This window comes from Pleurodeles waltl, chromosome 2_2 (genome assembly GCF_031143425.1).
Source record: "Pleurodeles waltl isolate 20211129_DDA chromosome 2_2, aPleWal1.hap1.20221129, whole genome shotgun sequence".
Taxonomy (NCBI): Eukaryota; Metazoa; Chordata; class Amphibia; order Caudata; family Salamandridae; genus Pleurodeles; species Pleurodeles waltl.
In genome coordinates, this window is record NC_090439.1 from 209,290,769 (window position 1) to 209,313,656 (window position 22,888).

At 42.0% G+C, this 22,888-nt stretch overlaps 1 protein-coding gene across 7 annotated transcripts in view; it reads right to left on the reverse strand.

The window, feature by feature from the left end:
• TRIO (trio Rho guanine nucleotide exchange factor) overlaps positions 1 to 22,888 on the reverse strand; it is a 3,522,386-nt gene that overhangs the window by 3,434,045 nt on the left and 65,453 nt on the right. For all 7 annotated transcript variants that reach the window (XR_011200906.1, XM_069219639.1, XM_069219640.1 and 4 more), the window contains exon 2: positions 2,855 to 2,929. Coding sequence is in view for 6 of the 7 variants with exons in the window: in XM_069219639.1 (XP_069075740.1) it covers positions 2,855 to 2,929 (75 nt within the window). In the remaining variant the exon portion in view is untranslated. The remainder of the gene's footprint in view (positions 1 to 2,854; positions 2,930 to 22,888) is intronic.

Here is a 22,888-nt window from a genome sequence, read left to right on the forward strand (position 1 = left end):
ATGACCTAGATTGGGGCTGGGGGGGGTCCGGCAATCCCCAACATCAGACATTATTATTATGCAGTGCAGCTTCAATGTGCAGAAAAATGGTTGTCAGAGGTTGATAACTGGGAAAAGAGATTGTATGCTGGTGTGTGTGATGGGTGATCTTTGGCGCACATTCTCATGTCCGGAGGCAGATCAGACCCTGCTGCGCCTTATCTAGTCAGGACTACTGCCGGGATTTGGGAACAGGTGGTGAAGCGGGTGCTCCGGCGGGCTCCCTTTGACAGGGAATTAAGGATATAGGATCTGTCTCCGGTTCGGGATATGGCAAGGCCAATGTTGATGGAGGCCTGGCAATTGGGTGGTTGTGAGGTGGTCAGTGATATGTACCCTAATGGTGAATTTCTTTCATTTTCTGAGGCTCAGGATTTGTTTGAGGTGGGCCCTGGCCAGTTTCTGCAATATGCAAAACTTGAGTGTAACCCACAAGATCTGGGATGGTTTCCCGTTGGCCCCCAGGGCCTCCTCGATTTTGAACGGTCTTCTTAATTGGGGGCGAGGAACAATTAAAAGGTCCACAGTCAAATTATAAATTTTTTGCTCTAAGGCTTCGCGAGAGTCCCTGATACCTTGTAGTATCGTGTCCAGTGTTGTCTCCTGGTTTATTGTGCTATCCTGTGAGCTAAGCCTGGAAGGTTGTTCAGGGGGCTTAGTTGCTGAAGTTTCATCCAGATCGTGACCTTCTCGTTTTTTCGGTTTACCCATTTCGCTGTTTCTGTGGATATTTATTTATTTACGAGGACGAGGTATTTTCTTCCGTTAATAGCAAAGCATTAATAAACCAGTGGTTTGATGGGATAAACCCCTCTGGCTCTCCGCTCACCTTCAATAAGGTGTCTGTTTGGGAGGGATTGTAGTGCTGTGAGGGAGGGCTTAGTATTTGTTCCCTTCCTGCTTGCGTTAAGTCGCTGTCGAGGAATGGGGCTTCCAGAAGGGGTATGGCCAGGTCTCCCGACCCCACTCACTCAAGTGGGCGATGATTTTTCAGCCAGAAATTGTTCGTGTTTCTGCCGAGTGCTTCTTTATATTCTGGGGTTCCACTGACTTCCTTTGGTTGTGGTTTTATTCTTGGGTTTAATTAATTTCTGGTAGTGCAGTATATATTTGGCCAGGAGCAGTTTCTTGATTTAGAGTGGTGCGGTCAGTTACAAGGCCCCCTACACCTCGCTATTATGGGACTGCAGGCTGTGGTGTGGAATACGATTTGCTCTGCTACAGCCGGGTGGGCTGTTTTAAGCAGGCTCTTTCATGCGGTCGCGCTTCCCCCCCTCCTCTTACCACGTTTCTTATTCGATCTCTGCCACTGCTCTGGACTCCCCCTTGGGGAGAAGGATCCGGATTGCTGTGGTCCCGAAGCGTTATGCGCCCTCCTCCCGGAGGAGCGATCCGCTGGTCTGGTTCCAAGTCGCGGCCGCCATCTTGTTTTCAAGCGGGCGCGAACTTCAGGCTCCGGTTCCACCTCCACTGCCGCTCGTTATCCTCCAGTAGCGCTCCCGCAAGTGGCGTGAGCCGTTATGGGTAGGTGGCACCGGCCAGAGCTCCGTTCTGGGCTTTGTTGCGGCAGGATTAACTGGGCCCCGTTCACTGCTCCCGGAGCGCCGCGCTTAAGCGTGCGGCTTCATCGGCTGCAGGCAACGCACCCCCCCCCCAACCATTCCTGTTGATGCCAGAACAACTTAGAAAGCAGGTCTGAGGCAGCACGGGCTCCCCGAAGGGCAGATGGCTGGAGCCCGACCTGAAACAAGCAGCGAGATTGCTAAAATAGGAGAAGCGTGAACAACAACAATATTGTCGAAAAAGAAAAGATTGAGAGAACCAAACTGAGTCGAAGTCCGAACCAGACGGCAGAGAGAAAACAATCTAACAAAGGAGTTGATGCCCATGTGCAATATCACCAAAATATGCGGTACTGTGAGCTAGCCAAGATACAACACTTACTGATGGTATATGTGGACATGTGAACATGTCTCTATATTGTGAAGTTTGTGTTGGTATAATACATAGTTTTGCTAGATTTGTAGGAACCATATAATATCACCATCTTTTGTGTGTTTGATTTTTTTGTTCTGACCTGTAGTTAAGAGCTCCACTGTTAGAAAGCCTGACTGTGTGAACATATAGGAATAGCATAGTTTTTGGAACCTATTTGTGTTTTTATACATAAAGCCTACTTTGGAAGGATGCGTGTTGATGTACAGCTCCTGGTAAATGTACTGGCTTGACTGACAGGCCCCTGGATAAAGCCCAAACTCAGATCTTCTGTGTTTTCAGTGCTAAACGTTCTCAAGCTTGTGCCACCTTCATTTAGGTACAGTATTGCGGTCATATGATTAAGAATGCGGTTTATCATTAGAGATGACAGAAGTCCTTAAGAGCCTGATGAACTGCTCTGAGCTCAAATAACTGATGTGATGACGTTTCTTTTTTGTCATGTAATCGTGCACAAATAAGGGGTAATAGATGGGCTCCCTACCCCGACAGTAACTCAGTCATCACTACTGTTTGCACTGGATTTTCCTGCAGATTGTTAGTCTTGCATCACCAGGACAGAGATTGTTTTGCCGTCAAAAGGAAACAGTGAAGTTAAGGTGTGTAATACAAAAAGAGATGGATGTTAGAAGAAAAAAAAGTAAGACACAAAAATCTGGAGGGGAATAGCTGCACAGGCTTAAGATTAAGTTTACAGAGGAGTATAGACAGTAAAGACAGTGTAAAAGGATAATATAACACTTCTCTGGAGCTTTTAAGAATGTTTCTCAGTCAAAACACTATTTCAATGGGCTTAGAAAGCAAAGCAAATGTTACTTACCTGACAAGTACGCAACCTTTTCTTTAAGAATTGGCAAAACGTCCATAGCTTTCATTTCATCATCTCTGCAAAAACCTGAAACATAAATGAAAACTACTGAGTCAACAGTCAACTTACCATTCTTAGGTGTTGCCTAACATCTTTTAGTGGTCTTGTAGGAGAAGGCCTAGTGTGTTCTATACCAAGAACCTACAGTGGACTTTGGCACAACCTGTTGCTCAACACTGATTACCTTTACGGTCACTCTTATTTGCTTATTTATTATTCAAAGACTTTCCTTGTCCATATTGTATTGGTTTCTCTCCTTTATCCCTCCCCTGGAGCATAGTCTCTACCATCCCTTTTGATTAGATATCTTGTAATATTGAACTGCTCACTTTTACAAGCCACTTTTGTATTTCTTACAGCACTCCATGAGAGTGCATATATTTCTTAGCTTTCTCCCTCGTGTGAAGCTTCCATTCCTCAATATTCCATCCCTCCAGCAGCTGTGTCGCTCCTCCATCATCCCACTCAAAACCATTCTTAACTTTCTACATTCCTCCCTGCCTTTTTCATAAGCTGATTTGGCCTCGCCTGCTTTAATCACCTCCTTTTCTCCCTTCCCATTCCCCGCTTCTTCCCCTCCACACACTCCTCTGTTGGTGTCCCACTTCCTGTAGCAACTTTTTTTTTTTTTTTTTTTGGTAGGGGTGGACCCAGCAGCAAATTGCTGCCAGTCTGCTCTGCCTTTCAAAAATCAATTTCTCCTCAGTCAAATTTAGTTGTTTATATTAATTTACTGATCTATCTTGGATGTGGAACTAGAAAACAATGCACTTTTTTTTTTTTTTTAGGTGCAAGCATTTGCGGTGGTGCATGTGCTTGCTTGTGAAATGACGCAGTCTCTGTACCTGCCGTACTTTCACACTTTTTTTTGGTTGAAACCATTGGCAAAACCAATTGGTCCAAATGGCAACACCAATTAGCTTTGCCAATTCTTATGTTTCACTGGTAGCCTACAGAACATCTGGTCTGTTTAGCACAAGTTTGTTTACACTACAGTGTGTTGGCAGTCTCAATGAACTCTATGAGCACAGTTTTTTGGACATTCATTTAAATGAGCAACAACGTCATGAAGTGGGTGTGCTCAAATTCAGAGTTACCATTGAAACTTGAATAGGAGCTGTATGTTTTGCTGCATGTTACATTTCAATGAAGATTATTATTTTGACTGACTACCAACTGTTACTAAAGCTCAGAGGTGAAAGCTCATGACTGACAAATACATCGAAACAGCCTTTACCACACAAGTTAAGTATATTTAGGGTAAGCATATGTATGTATGTGTGTGTGTGTCTATTATATTTCTTACAAATAACTGTAAGGCTAATTTAGGGGTTTATGGGAGGGTAATGGTAAATGGAGGCTAGAGTAATTTTAGGACTTAATAGTGGGTAGTGTTGTATGGCGGTACTGGTAATGTTAGAGTTTAGGGGTGGGTAGTGGTAAACGGCAATAAGGTTAGTTTTAAGGTTTAGGGGTGGGTAATGGTAAAGAAGGGTGGTAGAGATAATTTTAGCAATTAGGGGTGCCAAGGGTAATTTTAGATTTGGAGTGGCAAAAATAATTTTAGGGTTTAGGGCTGGATAGTGGTAATGAGTAGTAGGGGTCCTTTTATATACATCGTATTATATCTTTCCAAACTTTGTGAAAGAAAAAGGTGGCACAGCAATCCATCCAAATGGTGAATAATAATTCTTTTATTTTCGTTTTGTAAGTGCAGGTATGGTTGACGTGTGACAGCAACAGCCTTCCACAGGACCAGAGTCTATTATGTTCAGAGTGTCGTTTAAAGGGATAGCTGTCCCATCTACGAACACCTAATTTAAAAAGACTGGACTGCACATTGTTTACATTTTTGGTTTCTACTTCTTTCTAACGTTTTGCTGTTTATCCTGATCTGCCATCATTCATGTATAGCCACAGTCACATAGTTAAGTTTTTGGAAACCAAACAAATCATGTTGCTGGCAGATTTAAGGTCATAAATTATTCATCCTAAATACTATAATAGAATACATATTTTAAGATTTCACACTACGGTAAAGTGGCCCATCTTTAAAACTTCTACACACTGGATGATATTGTCGACATATTTCGAAGTTCAAAACCCACAACTAATTCTATGGTTGGTTTACAACCTCATGAGTCAACATACTTTTCGGATCCAACATCAATCAAATCATACACATCTAATCATAATGATATTATGTCCCTGTATATTCCACTTCAAACTTTTTTTTCTTTAAAATATTAAAAACATAAAGCTCATATCCCATATATAACCAAAAAAGGCTGACAAAAATAGATGATTAAATCTCAAGACATTCATCAATATTGTACCCTCTATGATTTTCCTTCATTATGATCTTAAAATTACAAATACAAGATCCTCCAAGTTTACCAGGAAAGTTAAAAGTAAAGAGCTGTCTATGAGGGGCAATGATATAAAACAATAAGTGCACCTCATTGGGGCTATAATGTGAGAACATTTTGCATACACTACTTAACTCTTTAGATGCATGATGTAAAATGCTAATGCAACTACCTGAAATGGAGTAAAGTATTCTCGTAAAGTGCAAATCCAAATTAACCAAGTTACGTGTATCACCTCTCAATTTAGTTATATGATTGAGTCTTGATGTGTACTTCCTTTCAAATCGACTACTTCACTCTCTTGGAGTGCACAATCTAACACGCTGATGCTTCTACCAGAGTTGAAATGTGTTGCCTACATTCCACATCTCAATCAAAATAACTACAGCATGTTAAAGTGCTATGACAACAGTGTTTCCTACCAATTGGTACAGCATTTATGGCTCATTGGGACAAGTCAAGAACCGTCACAGTGCAGATTACTACTTTCTCAAACTAGGCTGAAGCGATGAACCCTACATAGCATACCCCACAGGATGTCAACATGTAAGTGATTCCTTAAGAAGATCTTCATCCTTCACCTGTCACATATTAACAATCTAGATTGCTCTTTTACATTAGATATAGAAATTTAAAGCACCAAAATCTTCAAGTGCATATTCTGAAGGTGAATGCCTTGTCAAGCAAATAATTATGTTAAAAAGGATGTCCCACTTTACAATAATGTAATTTCATATAATCTCATTTTATAGGTGGACATGGAGTTCAGCAGTGGACATGGAGTTCAGCATCTATATTCAATCTCCAAGGGATATCTGTTCCCATCAAGACGATCAATTTCGGTTCTAACCTTCTCAAAGTTAATTATAGGTCTCCTCCTCTTGATTTCCTAGGGATATGTTGAACCCCATAGTATATGAGACCCATTTGCTCCCACTTTCCATGTCCCAAATATGCTTTGCCACTGGATAAGTAAAGTCCTTATTATTGATTGCATGTAGGTGTTGTAGAATCCTCAATTTCAACTTGCTTACAATGCTGCCAAAATATTTCTCGCCGCATCCACACTATCACATATACTACATGTGTGGTCTTGCATAATTCGTTCCTTGATACCCTTTCTGGGCACCATGGAGTTCAAACATCAACTTATTGCAACCAAGTTCACAGGATTTACATTTGGGGCATCTCCAGAACCCATTTTGTTTGTCTTTTAGCCAACTGTATGTATTTACTTTCAACTCCGGCATAAAGTAATGTGTCAACAAGTCTTCTAAAGAGACAATCTTTCTATATGTTATTTGTGGTACTTCAGATAATACTGAAATTAAGGGATTCATCCATTACCACAATTTTCATATTTGTTTTAATCAAATTCTTCATTTCAGAATTTGACGTGTTACGATTCAAAATATATATGTTATGTTCTCTTGGTTTTCTTTTTCAAAATCAAGATGTTGTCCCTGTTATTTTCTTGTGCTCTCTTTAGTGCATCACTCAAGACAACTTTCCTTAATCCTTTCAAACTCGACCATGACTTGATTTTCACAATATCCTTGTTTTGAACAAATTAATCAAATTCACCATAGGGCACACTCCATGTAAGGGCTTTTGGGTGTATGATGTTTGTGTGTAATATGCTGTTTCAACTGGTAGGATTTCTATGAATCTTTAAACAGATTTTCTGGCCTCTGATCTGTATTTCAATATCCAAACAGCTGATCATATGCGAGCTGATTTCATAGGTAAATTTAAGAGTCTCATTATTATCATTCAATGATTTGATGAAATCCTCCAATTCTTCTCTGCTACCTCCCAAAATTATAAAAAGGTCTTCAATGTAGTGGACCCAAGGTTTCACTTTTCCCAGTCAACTGAAATGTTGTTATGGCCATACAGTTTCAGCCTGCCATCATCCCATCATTAAGTTTGCATATGTGGGAGCAAATGAAGTACCCATGGCTGTGCCATGGATTTGCAAATAACAGCAACCATCAATCAGCATTTGCAATGCAATCTGTCTTTCATTTGCTAGAATTAGAGCTCTTGGCAATGTAACTGCATAACTAGACTTTTCTTGCCACATACATTGGTTAACCCTGTCTCATAATTTGGTCCTCTCCTGCCACATAATTTGAGTGTACCTGCATATAACTAAAGCACTTAAATTTACATTTTTCCTCTATGAGCACAAAAAAAATGAAAATGTTGCCATTTAGATATAAGCAGCCCTTGGCAACATCACTTATACCTGAAGATCTGATTGTAATGGTAATATTTCACCTCTAAAATGTGAGGATAAGTTTGCATTCACACCAAAGCGTTATTAACGAAAGACAAACATTTTCCCAATTATTGCCACTTTTCTCACAATACTGAGACACTGTTTTCTTTGCAGCAATTGGGATTAATTTGTACTTTATTCGCCTCACTGCTGCTTTTAAATATATAAAAAGCTCCTGCATAATATATCTGATGGAGTTTTGTTCTTTCTCAGCGGGATAAGAATGCCGCATTTTGGATGCCACATTATCAGCAGAGTGAAGGCTGTGACCTTCCAAGCAGGGTTGGGATGGTTCCTTTCACCCTTGAGCGTACACTGCTGTGAGCCTGCTCCACAGTCAAGAGATCCTATTCACCACAAACCTGTCTGCTAATTATTTCTAAATGCAGATTTTATTAAGCCTTAAATTTCAGTAATATGGGGCTGTTTGGGTGGAGACACAAAAGGCAACCTGCTTTGTCTTCTTCCCGCAGGATTGTCTAAGATGTGAAATAACAGCAGAGCCCATTAGGCAGAAACAGATCCCTGAAATAGGACTTTACTGCTTTGGTTTGATGCCACCGACGAGCACGTACTGCTTGGCTCCACTGCACGTACTCCTAGTTGTTTTTTGTTTTAGTTCAGATCGTGACACAAACTGTTAGGAGCCAAGCAACTTCTTAGCAGTGCTTTATTCACACAAATGTCCAGTCTTTCCTGCACTCCAAACTTCAGGTGGAAGTGAGTTTTACCAAAATGTATCTGATTGTTACTTATGTCATTAACAAGGAAAAAGCAACATGACACGCAGGGGAGGCAAGGTTGCCAGGACAAGCAGATGATAAAGCACCTTGGAGGTAAGGGGTTTCATGGGGGGAAATTACACCAGGGACAGCAACATGGAGCACAAGAGGGCGGAAGTTGTGAAGGCAAGAGACAAGAGACCAGCACTCTCCAATACCGCAGATCGAGCTCCTACGGTATGAAACTTCAAAGCGCCATAGAGCGCGAAGGGAAGAGAGAAAATAAAAAAATAGTGCTTGGGCACTGGTATACTCAACCTAAAAAGGAATATGTTGTGTGTTAAACAAAAATCCAACATCTCCATTAGACTGATGGACCTTGACTTCATATAGTATTCAGGGGCTTTCATATCATCAGTGTGTTAGATAGATGTAAAAACTAACATCTCTGGTGGCCATCAGATAGACTACCAGAGGATGCTACTGATCGTATTAAAAAAATATGTGGAGAGTCTCAAATATGATGGTAAATTGAGGACATAAGGGAACAAAAAGATATCAATATATCTTGAGGTATTTTACAAAAGCACCCCCATAGAACTCAGAATGGAGTGACCAGGTAGATTCTAAATACTCCTGTGGACCTTAGGCAAAAAATAAATGCTTGGTGATATGGGAAAGCCTGTCTTAATGTATTTATATTCTTCTTCATACAATAGACCGTCATCTTTCCACAATATTCCGCAGTTGTCTCTGTCTTCAGTTTCTCATAGTGTTGTTACATCTTTAATTGTCTACTGGCTTGTAAAACAGATTTATGGCAGTCCAAAATTACAATATTTCCATGCTTCTCTGAGGTTTTGATTATTATATTTGAATCCTCCTGAAGAACTTTTAATGCAAACCAGTCATCTTCAGCTATATTCGTTCTTTTAAATTTAATTTCTATTTTTGTTGCTTGCTAGTCCATTTAAATCTTCTACCATTAAGCCTTGAAAAAAAATCATTCTTATAGTCAGCTGCCAACTGTGAACAAAGATGATTTGGGTTTACATTTGATGTTCTTTTTTTTATTAGTTGGGATCCCCATAATCTCACAACAGTCCTTATTAGATAGTTCTTTGACTCTATGAAGTACCTTTTCATCATTCGATTGATTTCCCAAACTGAGAAGTGCTTTAAAGCGGTGTTTGTTCTTCTTAGTAATGATCAACTTGTAAGGACTTTCTTGGATTTTGTGTCTGTTTTTCCTCAGTAAAAAATACATCTTTCATTTTAATTTCCAGAAAAACTTATATCCATTCTCGCAGTTGCCAGGTTAATTTGTTTATCCAGGCAGAATGTGAAGCCCTTGTTTAATAAGCTTAGATGTTTAACCTCCACTTTCTTTTAAGTTCATCTTGTGTCTTTCCTCTTCATCATTTTCCTTTTGTATCTTCTCTTTGATCTCCTGGTTTGGTAGATTTAAATTTTCTTTGAAAATCCCCTTACTTGCTGTCTCATACTTATTTGATAGTCTCCTTTCCCGGGAAAAATCCAGTTTGCGGTTTGCAAAAGAAGTACCTTATATCCCCTGAGCTCAGAGCTCACCTCTGAGCTCTCCTCATTGGAGAGGATTGTATCTTTATCTTATGTCTTCGCCATAACATGTCTCCTAAAGAATGAATCAAACCTCTTCCCTAAGGTGTATATTCTTGCCTTTCTTGCTTGTATCTCCGATTCATGCTGTACAGGTTTCTCTTCAATAATCTCTAGAGTGTCTTTTACTTCCTCTATACTTTTGCTTTTCTCTAGTTTTTCTTTTTTTTTTTTTTTTCCTAAGACTGCTGCCAATTTCAATTTAGCATGTATCATTAGAGTTCTGATAAGTTTAAGAAAGCACTCTGTTTTGTCTGATTGCCATTGTTTCAGGAGATTCTCATTTAAGTCAATGCATGTCAGCAACTCTAATATTCTAAGTTCACTAGGAAATTGCTTTTGTTCAATGTATTTAAAAAAAATTGTTTTAAGATTTATCATTTCCCATCATTTATTCATTTCTGCTGAGCATGCTTGTTCCAGTTATTCTATCAATTTCAAAGGTGTTTTTCATCCATTTTGTGTCCAATTAATTGATTTCCCAAATCAAAGTGCTAGACCTTCTATTAGTCATATTTCGAAGTCAACTACTCTGCCTGCACTCAGTCACTTTTAAGGAATGCCGAAATTGAAATGGATAGCTTGGCTCAAACTATATATATCTTCCTTTCATCATGTCTCTAGTGCACTTTAAATAAGATAATCGTTCCACTGGGAAAATGCTCTCCTAACACTAAAACGTAACTTGTATGCCTGCAGTATGATGAGAAGATCTGATTTGGCACAGGGATTTGCCCCGCCCACCACATACACACACATATATACACACACACACACACACACACACACACACTATCTACTAGCAGTCGCCAGTAGTTAGTTATAGTAAGAACTTAAGTTTCCAAAGGGAAAGTATTTTTTTGACTTGGCTATATCTTTGGCACTGTTTGATGAATCTTAATGCAATTTTCCACCACCCAAAAAAAAAAAAAGTGCCCTCTGAGGTCTTCTTTTACATGGATATTTTTGGGGTGATCCGTCAAGCGAGGGCTGAGAAAGGGGGGGGGGGGGTCGTCAAAAAAAGCATATTTGTCATGTTCATTCCCATAGGAATTTTAGACAAACTGCTGAATGGAATTACACCAAATTTGGCAGTAAGGTAGCACTTGGTCCAGAAAGCACCCTTTTTTTGTTATTTGGTGTAAATCCATTCAGTAGTAGATAAAGAAAAAGACATTTGTAAACTGGGCAAAGCCTAAGCACAGATCTCATGGTGAGATCTGAGTGGCTATCAGCACTTCAACCAATAAGGGCTGGCAGCCATCCTGGGACTAATATACATGATAGCACCCTACTGAAATGCATTGTAATGAATGCCAGCTTTTGAGGGTCACAAAAAGAAGAATGTATAAAGGGCGATGATACATTTTAGTTCCAATAAAAATCATGTGTTGATGGTACCATACTAATTTTGGGAATTGTGGTGTGTTCCAAGGTTATTTTACCGTGCTGGGATTTCATGAGTCATGCTTGAGAGAATTGATTTTTCATGATTTTCCCGTATAGGTTATGGATGGTGCTCCAGAAGCTAAAATGAGTGCACATTTTCTGTAAATTAAAACTATCTTTCTAAGCCATATTAGAATAGAGTCTAACATTCTCAGTAAAACGTGTATTTCCAAAAGGAGCAGCCTGTCAGTTGTTTAGGTTGTGTTTTACTACAGCCTCCCAGAGTGTTCTAAAGAACAACCTGAGCGCAGTATTATTTATGACAAAAGTGCGACACAGCTGAAGCCATCTTGATTGAATCAAACGGATAAAACGTAAATTTTTTATTTAAAAACAAACAAAATGAGGGAGTGCATTTTGTCATAGAAATTACGGTTAGTGCTAAACAATTCTGACAAGCAGACTGAAACATGCACTTTCAACACCAGAAGCAGACTGCCAGATAATTCCCTGGTGATCAGCGGCTTTATTACAATGTTCTAATAAGCAACTAGAGTGCTAACATTCTGAATGTATGTCAAAAGTGTGACAACTTGATTGAAGTGAAGTCAAGCATTTTCTACTGGAGATACTGCAGTAAATGAGGAACTTAGGAAGCTTCTTAACAAATAAGTACCCCAAGATGGCCACCAGAGGAAAAAAGAGCCCAAATAAAGCACAAATATCACCCAAATGTAGCCTAAGTATAATCCAATGACCTGTGCAAAACACTTAATTTCTGTGTTTTTTTGCAGTTTTAAGTAGTGCAGACTAGAACAAAGGTATTGGATTGCTTTACAAGAGCATCTGTTACATTATACAAGGGCACGTTCAGTTTGGTTTTAGGCATGGGGAGATTAAGTGATTTGCCCAGATTCACAAGATGTCGAGCTGGTGCAGAAACTTAACCCTGCTTCCCCAGTTGCAAAGTCTGGCTGTAACACCACATCCTCTCCTCTAAGTGAAAAATATAATCAAGTGATCAATTGGATAAAAAAAAAAAAAAACACAAAGGTAGCAAATAATTGTAAGTGCTTTGTCACTATTTGAGAACTCAGAAAATATGACCTCATTTTAGTTTTTTAGAGCACTAACCATAATTTCAAGGGGAATAAGACCTCATTTTTATAATAATTTCTAAAGGAAATTCTTTAGGTATTACAGTTTTGATTACATCAAGATGAAGGTCAGGTGTGCCGTACTTTTGTATAACAAAATATAGAATGTTAGTTCTTAGTTCTTATGTCTAGTTGTTCATTAGAATACTGTGGGGAGGCAGAGGTCGGGAGCACAGACTTGGATAATTGAGGGAAGGGAAAAGGGTGCAGAGTCAACAAGTTGACCACACTGGGCAGGCGGGAGGGGCAGTGGCAGAAGAACGAACCATGGAGGGCAGGGGATTTAGGGGGCAAGGGCAACAAACCAGCCAGGCAGGATAGGCAAGAGAGGCTGTGGCAATAGAACAGACCACTTAGGGCAGAAAGAAGAGTTGGTAGCAGTACAACCATACATGGTAACATAACCGATTCAGGCAGGAGACACCCAATATTTTTAAGCCCCAAAGGACTTTATTTTATTTGTCTCCTGCCTAAAATCTCCTTTTTAATTTAAATCAATGGGAAAAAATTAATTAGCAGGTTTTTTTCTTCTTTTTTTACAAAATCTCCTTCTTACCAAGTTCAAAATGTTGGCATGTATGGTACATTGGATCATGGAGTGCAGGAGGAATGGGTAAAATACATTGTAGGAGGCTGGCTCTGTTTATGGTATACACCTATGGTGTGGCACCCTACACTGAGTCCAGGCAACCCTTACAGATAGTGTTTAGGTGTCCAGATAGCAAAAGCTCTCTGGTGGTATCTGTGGTAAGCAGCTAAGGCTTATCTAGGAGGAATCTAAAGCCATTGCAATACCACAATAGTCAGTCAGTAACTGTTCACAAGAAAGAACCACACAAGGAGTTGCAAAAATAAATAATTTCTGTATTACAACACTAAAGACTATACTAACATCGGTATATCTCCACACAAAATATTCACTTAGTAACAATCAGAAACAGCAATGGAGTCCTGGGGGGAGGGGGGGAAACCAAATACAAAAAAAAAAAAAAGTGGTATAAGAATGGAGATGCCCAACCAAGGTGAGTGTGTTAGGATTCCAGGGTCTGGGGGAGTACGAAAATACCAGAGGTAAGTTACTGTAATCCCAAAGGTGCCTGGATGCAGAATTGTTATCAAACTGGGTGCCCCATAGGATAGCAAAGGACAGTTGTGATTGGAGTTTATAGATTCAGGACCCTCCCAGGTGACCTTAAGGAAAACAGTTGGCACAAAGAATGTTGGAGAGTGCCCCCACCCGTGCATACCCAGAAGACCAGAGTAACTACATCAGGGAGCCCAGGTGCATAGGGGCGAAGTGACGCTGGAAACCCTTGTTGGAGTCAAAGGAATTCTCGGTTGTCCAGCTGCTGTCGTGACCTATGGACTACAGAGGTGGATTACAGATGGGAAGAATCGGAAAAAGAAGGGAAAAGAGTCCATACCAATCAAAGATGTCCAGGCAGTGCAGGAAGGCTATGCCCACCCTCTTGGAGGTTAAGTTCTGGCAGGACAATAAAGGAAGAAGTCCAACTGAAGAGTCCAGGAGGATGCAGCAGATCCTTGGAGTTACCCATGAGCTGTCCCACATCGGTTACCAGAGTGCAGGAGGGTCAATGACCAGCAGGGTCACCAATAAGTCATGGCAAACGTATATTGTAGTTGCAATGTAAGTTGTAGGTTTTTGAGGACCAGTAAGGTCCTAGTGACTCAACCCTTGGAAGAGAGTCAATGGAGACCTTCAGCAGGAGGTAAAGCCAGCTGGAGCCAATGGAGCCCCAAGAGTGATCCACTGGCAGCAGGCACAGGGAATTGCACAGAAGCCTCAACAGCACAACTATCAGGAGTCCCACACTGCAGGAACTGCAGACTGGAAGCTCATCTTGGAGTTGCAGAGTGCTGGAGGCTGTGGCTTCCTGGAGCCTAAAGATCGCCTTGGTGGAAAAGCAAACAATCCTTGGCAAGAACAACAGTCATGGTACACAGGGGTTCCGTTCCAGTGGCTGCAGCAAGGGCCCACAGTCTCCTGAGTGGATCAGAAGACAAGGGGGGCCCGAAGAGGACCACAGAACCACCACCTTTGTTGCAAGAGCCTTTCGATGTCAGTAGTATAGCAGGATCCAGCAGCCAGTCTTCATTGGCTTGGGGTGCCTGCAGATGCAGGGGAGTGACTTTTTCTCTCCAAGGGAGATTCCTTCTTACTTCTTGGATGCAAACAGAGTCCTTGTGACCCTGGAGAATGCACAGCCACAGATGTTGCAGAAATCTTACAGGAGCTGGAGAAACAATGTTGCAGTGGGAGCCCTCCCAACTGGATACAGTCTTGTTTCAGTTCCAAGGCAGACCAACAGCAGTTCCGGAGGCCAGAAGCCGAAGAGTCTTGCAGAGAGTTCCTGGTGTAGAGTCTTGCTTGACGAATCTGAGGACCCCACCCTTAGGGAGCCCTCAAGTAACCCTAAAAGGGGGTTGGTCACTATCTGCAGTGATGCCCTTAGAGTGGGTCAGGGACGTCATCTACCAGGCCTAACCAGTCAGATGCTTCCAGGGGCCCCTGCCTACCTTGTTTCCAAGATGACAGAATAAACCGGCCATCTGGCAGAGCTCTGAGCACCTCCCTAGGGGATGAGCTGGACAGGGGAGTGGGTCACTCCCCTGTCCTTTGTATGGTTTCACACCAGAGTTGAAACAAGGGGTTCCTGACCTGGTACAAACCAAATTATGCATGGAGGACACCATATGTGCCCTTTAAAGCAGTCTGGTGGCTCTTAGAGGCCACTCTACCCCAACCCATAGGCACCTATATTCAAAGGGAAAGGAGGTAACACCTCTCCCTTGCAGGAAATCCTTTGTTCTGCCTCCCCCTTTTTGAGTCAGGTTCACCAGCAGGAGGGCAGAACAGTGTCTGAGGTCACAGCAGTGTGAACTGGCAGCTACACCCCACAAGGCTGTACAGGCAGAACTGGGTGACCTCCTAAGGAACCGCTAGAGCACATGGGATTGGGCAACTAGCCCTGAAATCGGTGTAGTTGCATGATTCCAACATGTTTGATACCAATCACGCCTAGGTTCGGAGAAGCCATTATGTAATCAGACCACTTGTGTTAACCAGTGTCCACTAAATACCTTAAGATGGCTTCCCCACACTTAAAAACACCAGACTCCATTCTTCTGGCTTTGTAAGGGCAGCCTGCTCATGCCCGTTGGCTGAAGGGCCTACCAGAGGGATGACTTACAGTGTCCAAGTGCAATGACTGCGATATAAAGCAAGCCTTATATTTAAAGTGAAAGGTGCCTGCACCATTTCATGCAGGCTGCAATAGCAGGTCTGCAGACAGTTTGCCTGGACTTTCCTGGGTGGCATAAAACATGCTGCAGCCCATGGGAGTCTCTTGGCACACCAATGCCCTGGGTACCCATGTACCATATACTAGGGACTTAAACGTATGCACCAGTATGCCAATTGTGGGTTTAAAGGTTTACCAGCAACCAAATTTAGAGGAGAGAGCATAGACACTGGGGTCCTGGTTATCAGGATCCCCGTGTACTACAGTCAAAACATACTGCCATCAGGAAGAAAGTGAGCTTAACCAGGTCACAAAGATGCTACTTTCTTACAGATATGAATTTGGATAACAGACGGCAGGGGGGGAGATGGGCACGTGCACCAAACTGACCTTATGTGGCAGGTGGCAGGGGTTGCAGCAGCACAATATACCCCACTGGGCAAGCAGGATCGCAGTGCAGCACAACAGACCATGGAAAGTAATAGGCAGGGACAGGGCCACGCACATGGACATCAAAGAGCAGAGGGGAAGAGGCAAGGGCAGAAAGCTGACCATAGTTGAATGACAGAAGGGCCAGTTGCTGTGTAACAGACCATGAAGGAGGGAGGGGGCAGGGGCAAGACAAAGGACCAGACAAGGCAGGAGGGAGAGGATATAAGCCTGCACATGGAAAACAAAGGACGGGGGCAAGGGGGCAGGAGCAGCGAGCTGACCAAGGAGGGCAGTCATGAAGAGCAGGGCTCTGGAAGCACAACACATCTTGGAGGACAAAATTAAGACTATAATGGCACAAACGCAGACAACGGAGGGAAGGTGGGAGGACGTCAGAGGCAGCAAGCTGATAAGACCATGCATCGCAAGTGGGAGGGGTAGTGGCAGCACAACAGCCATGGTGGGCAAGAAGGGACAGGGATGAGGCATGCAAACAAGGGGTACATGGACATTATAGTTAGAAAATAGAATTTAAAAAATGTATTAGTTCAAGAAAATCAAAGGTTACAGGGAAATTATAGTTAGGTTCAGATTTTACATGCACAAAACCATAGAAATTCAGCTGTTAGAGTTATTTCAATTAACTAACTCGTGCCCTTAGGTAACTGTAACTTGCGCCTTTGCCATCTACTGATAATTACCCCAGATATTACATCACTCATGCCATTTTCTATGACATCATTGATAATATCACTTCACTACTGCAGGAAAATTATTGATGAGAAAACTGCATGCCGGGTGCACGAGTTACAGTTACCTTGGGGCAGCAGAATGTCAATGGTTTTGTGCTTATAAAATCTGAACTTAACTAGAATGTCCCTGTAACCTTTAAACCTTTCATTCTTTTAGTGAATATATACACACACATATATTATATATATATATATATATATATATATATATATATATATATATATATATATATATATAAGGACCTGTGAACAAGGAGCTAGCGCTCCAAAACGCGTTAGGATTTCTTTCGTTTAAGTAAAAACACGCTTTTGCATGGAGTCACGGCTCGTTTTTCGTCGTGGGATTCTGATCTTGTGATGTTTGGACAACGTTTGAAGGATTTACGAGGGGCTGCTGCCCTACCAATGTAGAGCATAGGCATCTGCATGGTAAAGACATGAATTGTTACAACATACAACCAGAAATGCAGTGAGGTTAAAGTCACAAGTTTTAACTGCCTCAAGGCAGACTCAGCCTTACAGCCTTCTGAGGTCTGTTACTGATCATCATGAAGTAATATTATCAACTGTTATTTACAGTTTTTAGAAGCAGCTCAAGGGCTACATAAAAAATAAGGCATTGTTTGTACTTCACAAAAAAGCAAAAAGGTGCTGAATTCCTTTTGCCCAGGGCTTACTATTTGGGGTTGAGGAAAATATGTTTGCCCATTTACTGTATATATACACACACACCACACAAGGATTGCCTGCTGCTAGGACAGGTTGTGCATCTTATGTACAAGATATTAAAAACTATAGTCATGATTCATCAACAAACATGCACTCACACAAATATGTGGTAAAGGTCGACAATATAATACCACATTTAGATGTCAAAGTGCAGTGCTACCTGTATGGTAAAAGCTTGCGTAGTACTCAGTCGAGGCTCGCTGCGCTCACAAGGGGCGAGTGCAGCGCGCAGGAGTGGGGGCTGGTGGGGGTAAAATGTAATATATTTTTTTATTTTATTTTTTAAACATACCTGCTCTGCTGCTGTGCCGCTCCTCTTTCTCCTGCTGCTGCAGGCACAGGCTCCCAGCCTGCCCTGTGGCCAATCCAGACGCTGCTGAGAACAGCATCAGGATTGGCTGGGAGCCTGTGTCTGCTCTCTCCAGCCAGGCATCACAGTGCTGGGCTGAAGAGAGCACACTGCGCATGTGTGTTTGGCCGGCCCGAGACAGCCGGCCAAACACACATGTGCTCTGAGGGGAGTACACAGTGAACTCCCCTCACTGCTCATCACCTCCAATGCCCTGCCACTTTACCAACGAAAGGATATTAAAGACAGTTTATTAACCTTTTGTAGTGAAAGGTTAGGCAGCTTCTGCTGCTGGCGGGGAGGGGGCAATGCTCCTCCACCCTAACGGAGGAGCCAACGCTGGTGGTACACACACACACACATACACACACACACACACACACACACACACACACACACACACACACACACACACACACACACACACACACACACACACACACACACACACACACACACACACACACACACACACACAACTGTGAAGCTAGATGAGAAGACAACCCTGAAAGTTAAGCAGCAGTGGTAAAATGTCCTACAAGGTCCACAAACTAATAGTGAATGGAACCTTACATTGCCATGTGAAGATGATACTGAGTAATGTGACATTCAAATGAATATACTTTAATTTCTACATCATACAATTTTTCCCCAAGTTTTATCCATTTTTGTTTTAGTAAAGAACTCAAAAACAAAACAGTAGGATACATACATTATATCTACAAGAGAAATGCAGCAATCATCAAAGCAGATGTACCAAATAAAATGCCCAGAGAACGATAAGCACAGTGTTCTAAATGTAAATGTGACAACATACAGAGGAAAAAGACCAAACGCCTACCTAAAAATTGCTAAAAGTGTAAACATTACATAGGTCCGAAGGGCTGCAAATGATAGGCCAAACTGAAAATAACAGGTAAAAAGAAAAAAAGAGGACCCGTCATGTGGACCAAGCTCATGTACTAGACATGACAAGTATATATACACAGTTATGTATGAAGCCGTACCCGAATGAAAAAAATCTAGCGATTTTCAAATTTTCTGTGATAACATTTATGCAATTGGGTAGCAATCTTGGGTAGCAATCTTATCCCAGTAAGGAGTTAGCCACTTACAGCCAAAGACATTTATTTTGGGTCCCAATGTTATGTTTTGCAGGACCAGCAGATGTCTGGATGCAAAAGTTTTAATTTGAATATGTTATCCAGGGTCCAGAAGAGAAAGTGTGATTCAAATAGTTTGGTTTGAGCCAACAAAGACATAATTGTGTTCTGTATAAGATGAGTGAAAAAAATCACCCACATATCTGATGATGGGGGTGGTCTGTGTTATGAAAGTACATAGATCATTTGGTCTGAATAGAAAGGAGAGAAGTGGTTGTGTGAGTATGCAGTGTAGATTAAATTTTAGAGGCACTATGTCCCCAAAAAAAAAAAAAAAAAAATTGGCTGAGAAATCTAATCAGTATGGGTAAATGAAGAGGGCCTAATGTGGAAATCTTTGCTTTAAATTTCAAGAAATTATCAGAATCCAGATTGGAGAGGGTTAATTTATTTTGTAGGGACACAAAAAAAATTGGGACAGTACCTGAACAGAGGTAAGCAATCTGATTTATTGTTTCATAGGGACATAAAACTGGGATTGAAGAAGTCACCAGCAAGGTGTTTCTCTACCAATGCTAAGACTTTTCTCTAGTCTATTCAAGTTTTCTTATTAGTCCACAGAAACTATGAGGTAATTTTATTTCTAGTAGAGAAAAATGAGGAAGACTTTCAGGAAGCATGCAAGACAAAAAAATTACTAATGGAGTAATTATTTTCAATAATTCCAACTGCCCCACCACAGAAGATGTTGAGGAGACCACGCTATTAAAGGATCTCTAATTGTATCTATTATTTTGCTTCACTATGTGATACAGAGTCAAAGTTATAGTCCCAGTTAACCCCCTTCCCCGCCATGGACGTAATGGTTACATTCGTGGCTGCGCCGCTCAGGCGCCATGGACGTAACCATTACGTCCAGGTACCAGCCCTCAGGGGAAGCGCTAGTGCTCCCCCCAAGAGCCACCTCTCCACCCCCAAGGGCAGGGCTGGAAGGGGAATCGCTTTCACGTGCTGACCTTATCAGACGTCACCTCCCATCGTGCTGCAGAAGAGAAATGCTTAGCATCTCTCTTACACTCTGCAGTAGGGGGCTGGCAGAGGCATGAAAGGAAAGGCCTTTCCTTTCCTTTCATGTCACTGCAAGCATTTCCGCTGTCGGATCACAATTTTTTTTTTTTTTGCTCCAACTTCACGCAAGAGTAGCGATCCCTTAGGCAAGGGTGGCTCCCCTTGTGGAGGGGGGGATGGGGGGGTGAACTTATTTTAGGCCATTTCTGCTCCCCTTGGAGGCAGATCAGCCGATTTCTATTAGGCCGATCTGCCCCCGGGGGGTGGGGGGGGGGGCAGAAACCACTTAGGCACCACAGATTGGTGTGTGTGTATGTGTTTTGTTTGGGAGGCAGCCCCCTGGGCAAGGATTGCTCCCCATGGGGGCACATTACTGTCGGCCATATCTGTCCCCCCTTGGGGGCAGATCAGCGTAATTTTGGAAGGTCCATCTGACCCCAAGGGCGACAGAAAGCCCACCAAAAACCTAGGAAGATATATAAAAAATAATATATATTATTATTATTTATATTTTTTTTAAATAAGAGGGTGGGGGTATGGCCATACCCCCACCCCAAATAAATGGGGCCAAAGTTGTTCGGCCCACCAGTGGGCAGATAGGGCAATTACCTCGGATCCACACCCCGGGGGGAGCAAAAAGTCTATTAGATGCCAGGTAATAAAAAAAATAGTGAGTTGGTGAGCCTGGTTGTGCCCCTACCCCAACTGAAGGGGGTAACAGTCTTTCAGCTCTCCCCCCACACACTAAAACATCTTATCCCACGGCAAGCAAGAGGACATTTGATTATTTTGGGTTTTGGTTTTACATTTGGGCCATGAGAGCTTGGCTAACTCTCAAAATCGCCCCACTTGGAATGGCCAGGGGTGCACTTTTTGGACGCTGCCATGTAGAAAAATCCACAAGACCTAGACACATCTGGTTGATTCCAGGGTGGTATGCTTCACATGCACCCTGCACCATTTTCTTACCAACAATGCCCTGCAAACCTCCAATTTTGCTGGAAATCGCATATTTTTCCCATATTTCTGTGATGGAACCTTCCGCAATCTGCAGGAATACACAAAATTCCTACCACCCAGCATTGTCTCAGCTATACCAATAAAAATTCTGCTGCACTTGTCAATCTAAAATATTTTTTTTTCTAACTGCCCTTTTGGATCCGCTTTGGTTCCCCCTCAATTTCAACATGTTTTTCACTCTTCAATGTCACAGGCACTTGGCCCACCTACACAAGTGAGGTATCATTTTTACTGGGAGACTGAGGGGAACGTTGGGAGCTAGGAAATGTGTCCCGGTGCGGTGATCCCAGACAGAAATGTGGGAAAATTTTGATTTTTTTAAAGCTAAATTTGAGGTTTGCTGAGGATTCTGGGTAAGAAAACATTGGGGAATCTACGCAAGTCACACCTCCCTGGACTCCCTCGGGTGTCTAGTTTTCAGAAATGTCTGCGTTTGGTTGGTTTCCCTAGATGGCTGCTGAGCCCACGACAAAAAATGCAGGTGCCCCCACCCCGCAAAAACAGCTAGCTCTGTATTTGATAATTCTGATGTGTCCATATAGTTTTTTGGGGCATTTCCTGTCGCGGGCGCTAGGCCTACCCACACAAGTAAGGTACCATTTTTATCAGGAGACTTGGGGGAACGCTGGGTGGAAGAAAATTTGTGGCTCCTCTCAGATTCCAGAACGGTCACCAAAATGTGAGGAAAAAGTGTGTTTTGTGGCCAAATTTTGAGGTTGGCAAAAGATTATAGGTAACTCAACCTGATGAGAGCCCCACAAGTCACCTCATCTTGGATTCCCATATGTGTCTAGTTTTCAAAAATGTGCAGATTTGCTAGCTTTCCCTAGGTGCCGGCTGAGCTAGAGGCCAAAATCTACAGCTAGGCACTTTGCAAAAAACATGTCAGATTTCAATGTAAAAATGTGATGTGTCCATGATCATTTCCTGTTGCAAGCATTAGGTCTACCCACGCAAGTGAGGTACCATTTTTATCAGGAGACTTGGGGGAAACACAGAATAGCAGAACGAGTGTTATTGCCCCTTGTCTTTCTCTGCATTTTTTCCTTCCAAATGTAAGACAGTGTGTAAAAAAGACATCTAATTGAGAAATGCCCTGTAATTCACATGCTTTTATGGGCACCCCGGAATTCAGAGATGTGCAAATAACCACTGCTTCTCAACACCTTATCTTGTGCCCATTTTGGAAATACAAAGGTTTTCTTGATACCTATTTTTCACTCTTTATATTCCAGCAAATGAATTGCTGTATACCCAGTATAGAATGAAAACCCATTGCAAGGTGCAGCTCATTTATTGGCTCTGAGTATCTAGGGTTCTTGATGAACCTACAAGCCCTATATATCCCCGCAACCAGAAGAGTTCAGCAGACATAACGGTATATTGCTTTAAAAAATTTGACATCGCTGGAAAAAGTTGCAGAGTAAAACATGGAGAAAAATGGCTGTATTTTTCACCTTACTTTCAAATTTTTTTCTTTGTTTCAGCTGTTATTTTCTGTAGGAAACCCTTGTAGGATCTACACAAATTACCCCATGCTGAATTCAGCATTTTCATGTTTCCATTTTAGAAATGTTTAGCTTTCGGGAATCCAGCAATGGTTTCACACCCATTTCTGTCACTAACTGGAAGGAGGCTGAAAGCACAAAAAATAGAAAAAATGGGTATGTTCCAGTAAAATGACAAAATTGTGTTGAAAAATTGGGTTTTC